The sequence below is a fragment of the Narcine bancroftii genome, chromosome 7 (genome assembly GCF_036971445.1).
Source record: "Narcine bancroftii isolate sNarBan1 chromosome 7, sNarBan1.hap1, whole genome shotgun sequence".
NCBI lineage: Eukaryota > Metazoa > Chordata > Chondrichthyes > Torpediniformes > Narcinidae > Narcine > Narcine bancroftii.
Genome location: NC_091475.1, coordinates 38,805,265 through 38,819,215, shown reverse-complemented (window position 1 = coordinate 38,819,215; position 13,951 = coordinate 38,805,265). Strand labels below are relative to the sequence as shown.

At 47.2% G+C, this 13,951-nt stretch overlaps 1 protein-coding gene across 10 annotated transcripts in view; it reads right to left on the bottom strand.

The window, feature by feature from the left end:
• The window catches only part of fndc3a (fibronectin type III domain containing 3A), a 231,167-nt gene that overhangs the window by 117,350 nt on the left and 99,866 nt on the right, over positions 1-13,951 (bottom strand). Inside the window, exon 3 of one of the 10 annotated variants that reach the window (XM_069889673.1) lies at positions 1,353-1,453. The exons of 8 other annotated variants lie outside the window; for them this stretch is intronic. Coding sequence is in view for 1 of the 2 variants with exons in the window: in XM_069889670.1 (XP_069745771.1) it covers positions 7,393-7,399 (7 nt within the window). In the remaining variant the exon portion in view is untranslated. Of the gene's footprint in view, positions 1-1,352; positions 1,454-7,392; positions 7,468-13,951 lie in introns of those variants that run through there. One more of the 10 variants, XM_069889670.1, reaches the window with a different exon arrangement.

Sequence of the window (13,951 nt, the reverse complement as noted above, 5' to 3'; positions counted from 1 at the left end):
CACTGTGCTAAAGCATTTTGAGAAGCCGGAGTTTTAAGCACATCAGCTCCTATCTGAGTGGCGATATGCATACCGCAATTTGCATACCGCAGCAATCTCACTGGCTCTACACAAAACCCTGGACAGCAAAGAGGCACACATCAGATGCTCTTTATTGAACTTAGTTTGGCATTCAACACTGTCATCCCTTCAAAACTAATCAGCAAATTCCAAAACCTGGACCTCAATTCTCCATTATGCAATTGGATCTTGGATGGCAAGAATATCTCCTCCACAATCTCCATCAGCAACAGAACACCATAGTGTTGCATACTTATCCTCCTGCTCTACTTGCTTGACACCTATGACTGTGTGGCTCCATACAACAACAACCCCACATACAAATTTGCTGATAATACCACCTTAAGGATTGTATAAAGAGGGTGTATGAGTCAGCATACAAAGGGAGATTGAAAACTTGGCTGAATAGTGTCCAAACAACAACAACAACTCACCACAATGTCACCAAAACAAAGGAAATTATTGTAGACTTTGAAACGGAAAACCGGGGTATACGAACAACCCAGGGATCATTTGGGGTATCAGAGGTGCAGACGGTGAGCAAATACAGCTGAAATTTTGGAGGATAGCAGCAAAAAATGACTGTGAATTACCATTCTATAGTGATGTCAAGTATGGACACTAACAATAAATTTGATCTTTATCTTTTCCACCATTCTTTTATTTGAATTTCTGCAACCAGAATACTGCCTCTTTCAATGCACTGAAGCAACCTTCATCAAAAATAAATTGGTCAGATTTTCTATTATTGCAAAATTAAAAGAACGATGTCCTAAACTAACAATCACACACAATCAGGACATTTAGGTGGATGTGTTTGTTTGTGTTTAAATGGTATTGATATGTGTGGGGCTTTATCCCTTTATTAATACATCTTCCATATTTTTCAGTTCTGTTGCAATCCATCTCATATGAAGTGAGACTACGAAAGTAGTTAAGTATTCACAAATATGAAGTGCAGCCACTGCCTGATTCGTATGTATATTCAAGAGGCAGATAACAACCATAACAAGATGTAATTATCAGACTCTTGATATTCAGTGGAATTATTATCAAATCTGTCACCCTAAACATAATGGATGGGAGGAGATCCACAAATGATCTGGAAGCCTATCTCCCCAAGTTCCTCTCCATCATAACTTGAAAACATTGTCAGTTATCACTGCATCAAATTCCTACAACTCTTTTTACTTGATGCCACAGTGGAAGCATTTTCAGACAAGGAATACAGGAGTTTAAGGTAGCGGTTCATGAACATCACGAACTCAAAAGGCATTATAAGATGGACTAACCTTGCCTGCAATTGCGACGTTTCACATGCAAGTGCTTCACAGTCAACTTATTACCTTTAAATACAATACTACTATCTCCTGGAGGAAGTCCGTGGGTACAACTGCATCAATGGAGAAAAAGAATGGTTGATGCTTTGATTAGAAACCTTTTATCCAATTAATCTATTTAGAGGGATTGAAGGTGGAATCTGATTAAGATATTGTTCTGCTTTGACTAGAACTCTGTGATCTCATGTTCATGTAAACTCTGCGTAAATTTGATTTGATATCTCATCTAGGATTGTGCAAAAAATGTCAGCATGTTGAAGTATCAGCACAGTTGCATCCAATTCCAAGAAGCAAGATTTAAATTCAACAAAAGTGGAATAAATATTTTTCTGGAGTGAAAGATACCAGAACAGGATGCAATCTTTAAGATAGTAATACTCCAATGATCCAGCACTCTTGGAACTTTGGTAGTGGTGAATCAGCAGATTTGCTGGATTACAAGATGTATTCTTTTGAATACCACCACTTTCATTTTACTATATTTTGCAGATTACACCATATTATAATGCACAATCAAATGAAATTGTTGTGATTAAATGGTATGGAAAAATATATGCATGCTAGGCCTAGCTCTGGCTGCAAACTTATCCACATTCTGAGACCTGCTGCTCCAGACCCCAACCTTGGTTATGCATAGTTTGCACTCTGGACTCTTGGCTCATTCTCAACTACCTGGTAATGGGTGAACTGAATGCCAGATTATCAGAGTTTTACTATACAAATTTGACAGTAAAGAAATGTGATGAGACTGTTCTGATGTAACACTAAGTTCTTGATCAAGTGACTTAGCTAAGTGTCTTCTTTTGTTTTGCCAAAAGATAAATTTTCATGTGCCTGTGGAAATTAACAAGTGCACCAATTAAACTTTCTAATGAATGTTCTCGAATTATCTGTAGCCTGCAGTGCAGCACAGTCCTTATGCAGAGTAATATTCTGAAACATCAACCATATCTTGCCTCCACAGGTACCATCAGACCAGTTGAGTTCTTCCAGTATTTGCCTTATATTTTAGATTCTAGCATTTGCAGTCTCCTATGTCTCTATGCTTTACAATTTTTGGCCAGAGTTGACAATGTTATCAAGAGAGTCATAGAGTTATACAGAATGGAAACAGGCTCATCTTCAAACTTGCTAATCAGGTCACCTACATTGTCATCTAAATAATTAATATATTGTGGCGGCATGCCACTAGGCAGGCGAACCGGCCACACTTGTAATCCACGTGGCGGGGCAGCCGGCCAAAATGGCGCTGTCAAGGGTTTCCCCTTCTTCTCAGCACCAGGCTCAGAAGCCCGTGCTGGGGGACCACGTGATGCCCGGTGCCCCCCAGCATGCTTCTCAGCCAGGTCCGGGCTGGGAGTATAAGTCCAGCCCGGCAGCCTGCAATAAACCAGTTTTCTGCTCACTGAGTTCAACCCGTCTGTTTGTGTGTTCTTTCAGTAGCAGTGTAGCTGCCACTACAATTGTTGACCCCGACTGGTTCAAACGTCTTTGAACCCAACATGAGCAAACCTGGGATCAGTGCTATAGCCGTCAAAGTGTCTGACTTCTGGGTTCAGGAGCCGGAGACCTGGTTCGGCCACATGGAGGCCCAGTCTCACCTCCGCCAGATTTCGTCCGACACAACCAAATTCTACCATGTGGTCGTCGCCCTGGACCAGGCCATCCCCAAACGTGTGCTGTACCTCATGACCGCGAGCATCTTGTCCATCAGCTCCTCCAGGGACCAAGGTGCAGCTTCCGAGAGGCACGCTGACGGCTGGATAGTCCGAGGGATCCGGTGAGCACTGGTCCCGAATTTGTCTTCGGTGGGCTGGTGCTGAATGAGGTGCAGCACACGTTTGGGGGTGGCCTGGTCCAGGGCGACGACCACATGGTAGAATTTGGTTGTGTCAGACGAAATCTGGCGGAGGTGAGACTGGGCCTCCACGTGGCCGAACCAGGTCTCTGGCTCCTGAACCCAGAAGTCAGACACCTTGACGGCTATAACACTGATCCCAGGTTTGCTCATGTTGGATTCAAAGACATTTGAACCAGTCGGGGTCAACAATCTGCCCGACAACATCCGGCCATTACTGGCCCAAGAGAGCTTTACTGACCCAAGGAAGGTTGCTCAGAAGGCCCAAGTGCTATGGCTTGATCGATTCCCGGAGGGCTCGGTGGTCCAGCAGGTCACGAGGCACAGGCATGAACACGCCAAGCCTGCCCCTAGCGCTGCGGTAGAACACATGGCCCCTGCAGGGGCCACCAAGAGCATAACCAAGGGCATGGCATCCGCTCTGGACCTCTGTTTCTACCACCAGTGCTGGGCAGCCAAGGCTCGGAAGTGTCGTCAGCCTTGCTCTTTCCAGAGAGACGAGCAGGCCGGCCGACAGCCTCCTCTACCTGCGTGACTCAGTCAGTGGCTGGTGGTTCCTTGCTGACACTGGGGCCCAGATCAGCGTCATCCCTGCCACGATCATCGAGTCCAGGAAACGACCTCGAGGACCTCCCCTCCATGTGGCCAACGCAACAGAGACCTGGACGTATTGGAACAAGGCAGTCCTCTTCCAGATCGGCTGGTGAAAGTTCTCGTGGAGGTTCACCATCTCGTCCCTTCCAACTGCCATCCTGGGTGCCAACTTCCTCCTCGCCCACGGCCTCCTGGTGGACATTCGAGGTAGGTGCCTGGTAGACGCCCAGACTTTCCAGGCCGTTCGCCTTGATGCCTCTTGCACAAAGGAGCCGCAGATGGTCACGATCAGCACGTCCAGAGACGAGTTCCAGCGAATCCTGGATGTTCCCAGCCCCCCCTCAAGCCACAATTCTCCGCTGCCTCACTGCGCCACGGGGTGTTCCACCACATCCCCACCCAGGGTCCACCAGTTCACGCCGGCTCCCGCCTGTCAAGCTCCAGGTGGCGAAGGAAGAGTTTTTGCATCTGCTAGAGCGGGGGATCATTCGGCGGTCCGACAGCCCGTGGGCCTCACCACTCCACCTGGTCCCAAAAGCCTCCGGCAGCTGGCACCCCTGCGAAGACCATCTACAGCTCAAAGAGGCGACAGTTCCTGACTGTTACCCATCCCTAACATCCAGGACTTTACAGCCAACCTGCAATGTGCGAGGGTTTTCTTCAAGGTTGACCTGGTGCACAGGTATCACCAAATCCCAGTGCACCCTGAGGACACACCCAAGATGGCCATCATCACCCCCTTCAGTTTGTTCGAATTCCTTCACATGCCGTTCGGGCTAAAGAACGCTGCTCAGACCTTCCAACGCCTCCTGGACTCAGTGGGCAGGGACCTGGATTTCGTCTTCATTTATTTGGATGACATCCTCGTTGCCAGCAGGGATCAGGCGCAACCCAAGGCCCACCTGTGCGCCAACTTCTCCCGGCTGGCCGACTTTAGCTTCACCATCAACCCAGCCAAGTGCCAGTTCGGGAAAGAGTTCATGCAGTTCTTGGGTCATACCATCACGGCCGAAGGAGCCAAGCCCACTGCTACGAAGGTCGCCGCTATCAAGGAGTCCCCATGCCCAGACAACCTCAAGGGGCTGCAGGAGTTCACAGGTATGGTCAACTTCTATAACCGATTCATCCCAGGAGCCGCGCGCATCATGCAGCCGCCATTCGCCCTCAGCACAGCCAAGCACAAAACGCTCACCCGGACCCCAGAGGTGCATTCAAGGCCACCAAGGATGCCCTTGCGAAGGCTACCATGCTCGTCCACCCGCACACCGACCTGCATATGGCACTCTCCATCGATGCCTCTGCCACAGCCGCCAGCGCCATCCTGGAGCAGCAGATGAATGGTCAATTGAAGCTGCTGGCATTCTTCAGCCGGCTTCTCCGTCCACCAGAGCGCAAGTATAGCGCCTTCGACCTTGAGTTACTGGGCATGTACCTGGCAGTGCGGCATTTCCACTATTTCTTGGAGGAGAGGACTTTTACTATCCTCATTGACCATAAGCCCCTCACCCAGGCGCTCGCGATGGCAAAGGATCCCTGGTTGGCCCACCAGCAACGTCACCTCTCCTTCGTGTCAAAGTTTACCACCGACATTTGGCACAAGGCAGGGAAGGACAACGTGGTCGCCGATGCACTCTCACAACTGGCCATCTGCGTGCTGACACCCGGCTTCAACTTTGACCAGCTTGCCTGGGATCAGAAGTCCGACGAGGAAATGCGAGCCTTCAGGACTGCCATCACGGGCCTGCGGTTCTGAGACCTCCTGACTCCTAGCAGGGAAGGCACCGTCCTGTGTGATGTCTCCATGGGCACCCTGCGGCGAGTGGTTCCCCAGCAGTGGCGCAGGCAAAGTCTTCCATCACATCCACAACATTTTGCACCTGTCCATCAGGTCCACGGTCCATATGATGGCAGAGCGGTTCATCTGGCATGGGCTGCGGAAGCAGATTGCCTGCTCGGCAAGAATATGCACCCATTGCCAGATGTCCAAGGTGCACAGGCACACCAGAGCGCCTGGGCACGAGTTCGAGCACGTACGGGAACGGTTCAGCCACGTTCACGAGGACATAGTCGGGTCCTTACCAGTTTCCCAGGGCAACCGTTACCTGTTCATGGTAGTAGACCCCACCACTCGTTGGCCCCAAGGCGATCCCGACGCCTTCACTGATTCCGCTCCTGAGCACTGTTGCGCGGTTGAGTCGCCCGGTTCGGTGTTCCGAATCACTTCACCAGCGATCGGGGCCGGAGCCCAGTTCATCTCTGCGCTCTGGGCACAGCTCGCCAACAGGTTGGGGATAGAGCTACACACCACGGCCTATCACCTACAGACCAATATGCTGGTCGAGCGTCTGCACCGCTACCTTAAGTCGGCACTTATGGCCCGACTCACTGGTCCTGACTGGGTGGACGAACTGCCTTGGGTTCTCCTGGGCATTCGCTCCATGCCCAAGGAGGATCTGCAGGCATCATCAGCTGAGCTGGTCTACGGCGCACCGCTGGCACTGCCTGGAGAGTTCATCAATGCACCTCACAAGCCCCAGCGGTCACCGCACGAGCTATTTCCACACCTCCTGGCCCACTTGGACTCCTTCGGAACTCCACCGCCGCCCAGACACGGCACACAGCTATCTTACATCCCCAGCGAGCTGCACTCCGCAGAGTATGTTTTTATTCAGTGGGGCCCGCCCGTGGCACCTCTGTAGAGACCTTACAAGGGGCCATACAGGGTTGTCCAGCGTTCAAGGTCTACGTTCACGCTGGACATCGGCGGAAGGCGGGAATTGTTTACTGTGGACAGGCTGAAGCTAGCTTGCCTTGACCCCACCAAACCGGTGATTGTGGCCCAGCCCAAGAAGCGAGGCCGCCCAGCTAAAAAGGACATTTGCGCCGTTTCTGGGGGGGGGGGGGGGGCTGTGTGGCAGCACACCACTAGGCAGGAAATGGCGCCGTCGGGGGTTTCCCCTTCTTCTCAGCACTGGGCTCAGAAGCCCGCGCTGGGGGACCACGTGACACTCAAGTGATACTGGCGTCTCCCCAGCATGGTTCTCAGCCAGGTCTAGGCTGGGAGTATAAGTCCAGCACGGCAGCCAGCAATAAACCAGTTTTCTGCTCACTGAGCTCAACCCGGCTGGTTGTGTGTTCTTTCAGTAGCAGTGTAGCTGCCGCTACAATATATGAAAAAAGATAGTGAACCCAGCAACAATTCTGTGATATACCCCCTTGCCATAGGCCCCTTATCTGAAAACAACCTCCCACAACCACCTTTCAATTGGCCAGCTCACCCTGGATCCCATATGACCCAAGAAAAGCCTTGCTAATGTCCATGTCAACATCTCAAGTCAGAGATTGAACTGAATCATTTGCTTAAGTGTTAAAGACAACTTGTTGCATGTGATATTTGATCCTGAAAACTAGTAAACTTGTTCCTGAGGTACAACTTGGTAAAGCACAATTACAGCTGTATGTGCTGTATTTGTTTATTTTTCTTTAAAATGCTCCACTTTATGAATAATCATAATAGTTTTTGTTAAATAAAAGACTTACCATCCATTTTTGTAATTCCACTGTAAATAGAATGCAGGAAGTGCAGCAATAACGAGCATTGTTCATACGCAAGCAAATCTCTACTGTGATGAGTTGGCAGCAGTTTATTGGACCATTGCTTGCTCGTCAGCTGCCAGCTATCAAACCTCCCCACGTCACATGATTACTGCTGCACCTATTTCTCAAATAAAGTCCAGTCACATTGCCAAAATAGATATTTTTTAAGATAGTGAAGCCAAGTAAATACGGCAGTCAAAGCACTAATTCAGGCTTATTCTACAGACAAAATACTTTATAACTGGACTTCAGCTATTACAAAATTTTATTGAAAGACCTAAAACTTAACTCAAATTAAATTACTAAGCTATAATAATATTTTAATTTGAGATTCAAAGGAACCTAATAATGACAAGCATCTGCCTTCTGGATTTAATTAATGATTCAGCTTTCTTTCCAGTGAATATTGATCACCATCCAGCTTTAGAAAGATTAATGCAACAGACCCAACCAGTCCTCCTCCACCACCACCCTCCTCTACCTGATAGAACGTCCTCACCCTCAATAACTACTTCTTTAGCTCATCCCACTTTCTCCAAGTAACCATGGGTTCCCACATGGGGTAAACCGACAATTACTTTGATGCTGCCTCATGCACCCATGATGAGCTCGTCGACTTTATCCACTTTGCTGCCAACTTCCATCCTGACCTCAAATTCAGTTGGTCCATCTCTAGCAACACTCTCCCTTTTCTCGATCTCTCTGTCTCCATTCCGGGAGACCAACTCCCGACTGGCATAATTAGCATTGCAGTTAGCTCAATGGCATTAGAGTACTAGTGATCAGGACTAGAGTTCAAATTCCACGCTGTCTTTTTGTACATTCTCCCCGTATCTGCATTGGCTTCCTCCAGGTGCTCTGGGTTTCCTCCCACTGTTCAAAGTGTACGAGGGGTTGCAGAGTGTAAATGGGTGGCAAGGGCTCCTTAGCCAAAAGGGCCAGTTACTGAGCTGCATGCATGTATGTATGTATGTCTTGTCTGACATCTTTGACAAACCCAACAACTTACAAAGCTACCTTGACTGTGCCTCTTCACAACCTGTCCCCTGCAAGGATTCTGTTCCTTTCTCTTAATTCTTTCACCTCCATGGCGTCTGCTCCCAGGATGAGATCTTCCATGCCAGATCATCAGAGATGTCCTTTCTCCCCTCTACCAGCATCAACAGTCATTACCCATATATCCTCTATTAGCTGCACATCTGCCCTGGCCCCCTCTGCTCCCACAAATAACAAGAACAGGATTCCCCTTGTCCTCACCTATCACCCTCCGCATGCAACATATAATCCTCTGCCATTTCTGCCACCTACTTCGTAATCCCACCACGACTTCCCTTCTCCTCCTCTCTCCGCTTTCTAAAGGGACATCTCCCTCATCTACTCCTCCCTTCTCAACAATTCCATCTTGGCACCAACCCCTGTGTCCACATGAGGTGCTTCACTTGCTCTCACACCTCCTCCCTCAACACCAATTGGGGTTCCAAACAATTCTTCCAAGAGAAACAACACTTCATTTGTTAATCTGCAGGAGTCACCTATACATCAGGTGCTCCTGTTGTAGTCTACTCTACACCAAACAGACTGGTCGGAGACTGGGAGATCACTTCGCTGAGCACTTCAGCTCTGTCAGCCATAATAGAGGGGATCTCCCAGTGGCTACTCATTTCAAATCCCCGCCCCATTCCCTTGTTGACCTGTTTGTCCATGATCTCATGCCTGTGCACCCTCCAACATGATGGCATTAACATTGACTTGTTCAGTTTTTGTCAGCGAACTCCACCCTCCTTCTCCTTTCCTGTAGCTCTGTCTTCTCTCTTCCCTTTTCCCTTTGTCTCTACCCCAACCATGCATTCACAGAACCAAACAATTCCCCCCTCCCCGATCCATTATCACCATTCCTTTTTCCTGGCCTCTGCTCCATAGTCAATTATCACTTTTTGTCTGTTGGTCTGTACTTCTCTCCCTGCCAATTCTTTCATTCAGGGGCTGCTTCATTTTTCTCATACCTTGAAGGTGGCCTCGAGCCCAATATACATTGGTAATATATATATTTACCTCCTATGAATGCTACGAGACCCCCTGAGTTCCTCTAGCATTTCTGTGTTTTGAATGCAGTTTATGTCAGACTTGGGAATTTCTGGTAAACTCTCTAAACATGACAACTTAATGCCTCATACAGGTCAATAATATCATTTATGAAACTTAAGAACGATATCCAAAATTAGGGAGAATTGAAGTAGAGTCATCTTTATCCAATTAGAAATGTATGATTTGTCATGTTCCATAAAATGCAGTTGTCAGTATGACTGTAAACTGTGCTAATCCAAGATTTGCACACCCAGGTTCCACTACACTTGTGTCTGTTTCCTTTTCCAACAGATTATTTAATTGAATAATTTATCATTGAATAACTCTTTGAGGAAAACCAAATATAGAATATTGTTGATTTCTACTATACAGATTATATATGGATGTGGAACCCTGGCAAATTTCTACAGATGTGTTGTGGAAAGTGCACTGACTGGCTGCATCAGAATCTGGTATGGGGACACCAATACCCCTGAGCATAAAGGTAGTGGACACAGCCCTCGACATGACAGGCAAAACCCTCCCCACTATCGAGAACATCTACAGGGAACACTGCCATTGGAGAGCAGCAGCAATCATCAAGGATCCACACCACCCACCACATGCTCTGTTCTCACTACTGTCATCAGGAAAGAGGCATTGGTGCCACAAGACTTGCACCACCAAAATGATCACACATGGTTGAGTCAAAGTTCAGTAAAAGTCATTACTCAAACAGTTACGCGGAGCTTTTTAAAGTCCTGCGCGTACCAATTGTCATCATTGCAGTGATGTCATGACTTCACTCAGAACTTCCCGAGCAGGTTTGATCAAACCTGTAGTGAGCCGCTATGTGGTGACCCCCCCCCACCCCACGCCGAACTGGCGATAGGAGGCTAAAATGGCCAAATTAATGTCCAACGCAATTGCGCCTTCGCATTGGAGGTCATGGCAAGGCCTATCAAGATCAAGATGACTGGCTTTAGTTTGTCAATCATAAATGTCTCTAGATGCCCTGAATGTCCAGTGCACAAGTTGTACGATTGTTTCGTAGCACTCTGAAGGGGCCCTCATACAGCCTTTGTAAGAATGACCTGTGTGCACCTTTACACATAAACACAAACTCACAATCCCAGAGTTCCTTTGGGATGAAAGGTGTCATTGTTCTATGCCTTGACATGGGAACTAGGGCCAATTTCCCAAGCTGCTCCTGCAGTCTAAGATTTCAGTTGGTGGCGCCTCCTGTCTGTGTGCTGTGGGCACGAACTCCCCAGGTACAATGAGCATGGCTCCATAAACCAACTCTGCAGATGAGATCTTTCCTGGGTGCCGTTCTTATTCCCAGGAAGATCCAAGGCAGCTTGTCTGCTCAACCAGAACTCTAGAGGTGAACATCAGTGCAGCCTTCAATTGCCTATGGAACTGCTCTACCAGGCCATTCAACTGTGGGTAGTAGGCTGTTGTGTGATGGAGCTGCATTCGCAACAGTTATGACAAAATGTTCCAGACAGTAGACGTAAATTGTTGGCCTCTATCGGAGTTGACATGTGTAGGTAGGCCAAACTGAAATACCCAAGCAGAAATATAAGCTCTGGTGTGTGAATTGGTTTTTGAGCCCGTCATCAGAACTTCCTCTAGCCAATTGAATCTGTCAATGACATGCACGTGGTTGAATCTGCGTTGTAGTGGCTGGAAAGGCTGAAGCGGCACCTTCACGTTCCTTTCTACTTTTGCAGATTGGCAATCTGTGCATGTCTTTGCCTAGTGCGTGACCTACATTTTGAGTCCATGCCATGCAGCACTGTATACATCAGTTGCTGGAATGTTTGTGCAGCATTTTTGAGCCAATAAGGCATTCTCAAAAATTCAAAGAGGCCGAATGGTGTTTATGATGGAGGTCTTGGGCACATCCTCCGGGTTTACAGGTATTTGGTGGTACCCAAGCACCACATCAATTTTGGAAAATACCCTGGCCCCATGAAGATTAGTTGTAAAGTCCTGTGTATGGGCCTCAGGGTAGCGGTTTGCAGTGGTAGCGTTGTTGAGATACCTGTAATCCCCACAAGATCTCCAGCCTCCCATGGCTTTGGGCACCAACCAACACCCTTTTAAGACAATCATCAGTGAGTGGGCTCTGAGGAAGTTGGCACCCAACAACGGCCGAGACACAACAACAAGAATGAACTTCCATGTGAATTTACCGTCACCTAATTTCAGGGGTATAGTCCGTGTGCCGTATGTATGAAATGAACTGTTATTCATCGCAGTGAGCGCCAGACCGTGCTTCTGGTATGGATGTCAAACCCCGAAGGAGGCAGGACACTAACCCCCGCACCTGTGTCAACTAGAAATTTGCGCTGGAAGAGTTCATCCCAGACATGTGACTGTTATGGTGGCCAGCCTCTGTAGCCGTTGTCACGGAACCATGCTTGTCTGGGGGAACGTGCGCCCTTGTCGCTGGTACTCGTGAAGCCTGGGCCTTTGGATGTGATGCAGCACTAATTTCTGTGGGCCGTGCGCCTTGCAGTTTCGCACGCCATAGAATGTCTCATTGGGCTGCTACTGTTCAAGGATTATCAAAGCATCATCAGCCAACATGAGGCAGATGTCTTCTGGCATGTGCTCAAAAAACAACTGTTCGATAAGCAAGCAAGGCTTATGGCCATTTACCAGTGCCAACATGTTGTTCATTAACTCTGAAGGGGCATTGTCCCCCAGGCCATCGATTTTGAGGAGCCATGCAGCTTGCTTGCGTCATGAGAGGCCGTAAATCCAGAGGAAGGCTTTTAGGGCTTCGTACTTGCTGAAAGCTAGTGGGTCACGAAAGAAATCCACTACTCAACCAACCGTGTCCTGGTTGAGGGCACTCACCACATGATAGTACTTAGTGGCACCCACTTCTATCTTGCGAATGTGGAACTGTGCCTCAGCCTACCCAAACCAAACTTCGGGTTGAATGGTCCAAAAGACAAGTAGTTTTAGCAAAACCACTGCATGTCCATGTTGGGTCCATGTGATAGTACAGATTCTATCACCAATGTGTATATCTACAGATGGTAGTGTAGGTTGACTGTGATTGGCTGAGAGTGTAGCCACACCTACTGGCAGGTCTTAAAGGATTGCTCCTAGCCAGACCAGGTCATTCTGGACTGGTTGACCTACTTGTGATATGCTCCAGTCTTTTAGTTAACAGAAGCCTTGGTTTGGATCAACTAGTGATGTGCACTACATCTAAAATCCGTTTGGGTCACCAATGTAGCAACTGTGCCGCAGTATGAAAATGATCAGATGTTGTCGAGTCGAAGTTCAGTAAAAGTCATTTACTAAAACAGTTACACACAGGTTACAAATGAAGTCATTGCATTGTGACGTCATGATGTCAATTGGAACCTCCCGAGCCGGTTCGATTTAGTGAGCCACTACAATAGAAAATTTAACTTTAATTTTTTCGTGTACCATTGCAGTGAAGCAATACTGCACAGACTGATGAACATTCAGAAAAAGGCATTTCACTTGAGAGTCACAATGATGACACACTGGTAACTTATTTATGATATTCTAAAGGGACAATGTACTGGTGATTTTCCAGTTTATTGCAATGACATGTGTTCTATGTATACAGATAACAAAATGACCAAAATGGAAAATTATGAAAATGATAAACAAAACAATCACAATGTGAAATAAAACCTACTTTGATGCACTGAGAAATTAAATTTAAAAAAAAATGCCTAGTTCACAATGAGCTTGAATGTTATTCTGCTGCTTTTCCATCTTCCTTATTAATTTGCTTAATCCAAGGTTTGCAAATCCTATTTTCCCCCCATTCATTTTACATATCACAATGTATTACGGTAATTTAATTTCTCCTGAATACTTGCTCTCTCAGCTGAGTCGCAATAGCAAATTTTAATCAAGCTCTAGGAACTGAGGACTTGGAACACCTGCTGCACAATTCTACCAAATACAAGCTAGAAGAAGCTCCATAAATCTCGAGCCCAGTGGTAGTTCTGAAAAATGATGGCAACAGAACAATTCAAAATACATGTATTTGTCACAAATCAAGGGTTTTGTATCTTTATTTTGTTCAATGAACAGGATGGATTGATATAATTGGCATCAAAGGAAACTAAATTGAGCTGGTCAAGATAGCATAAGTTCAAACAAGTAAAGATAAAATGAAGACAGATATTGCAGTAAAACTGATAAGCCACTCTTCGACTATTTGAGAATCATGATGCTCCGGCATCTGGTTCACCAGATAACATTTGCCACAGTCTATTTCTAGTCACCTGGGCTATGGATCCAGCATTCTCTTGCCAATCACTTGGGACTTGATTCCAGCATTCCCTTTTCACTTTCCGGGGCCCTGGTTTCTGTTCTCCCTTTTCACTACTGGGATGTAGTTCTCACACTCCCTTTAAACTATCAGTTTGTT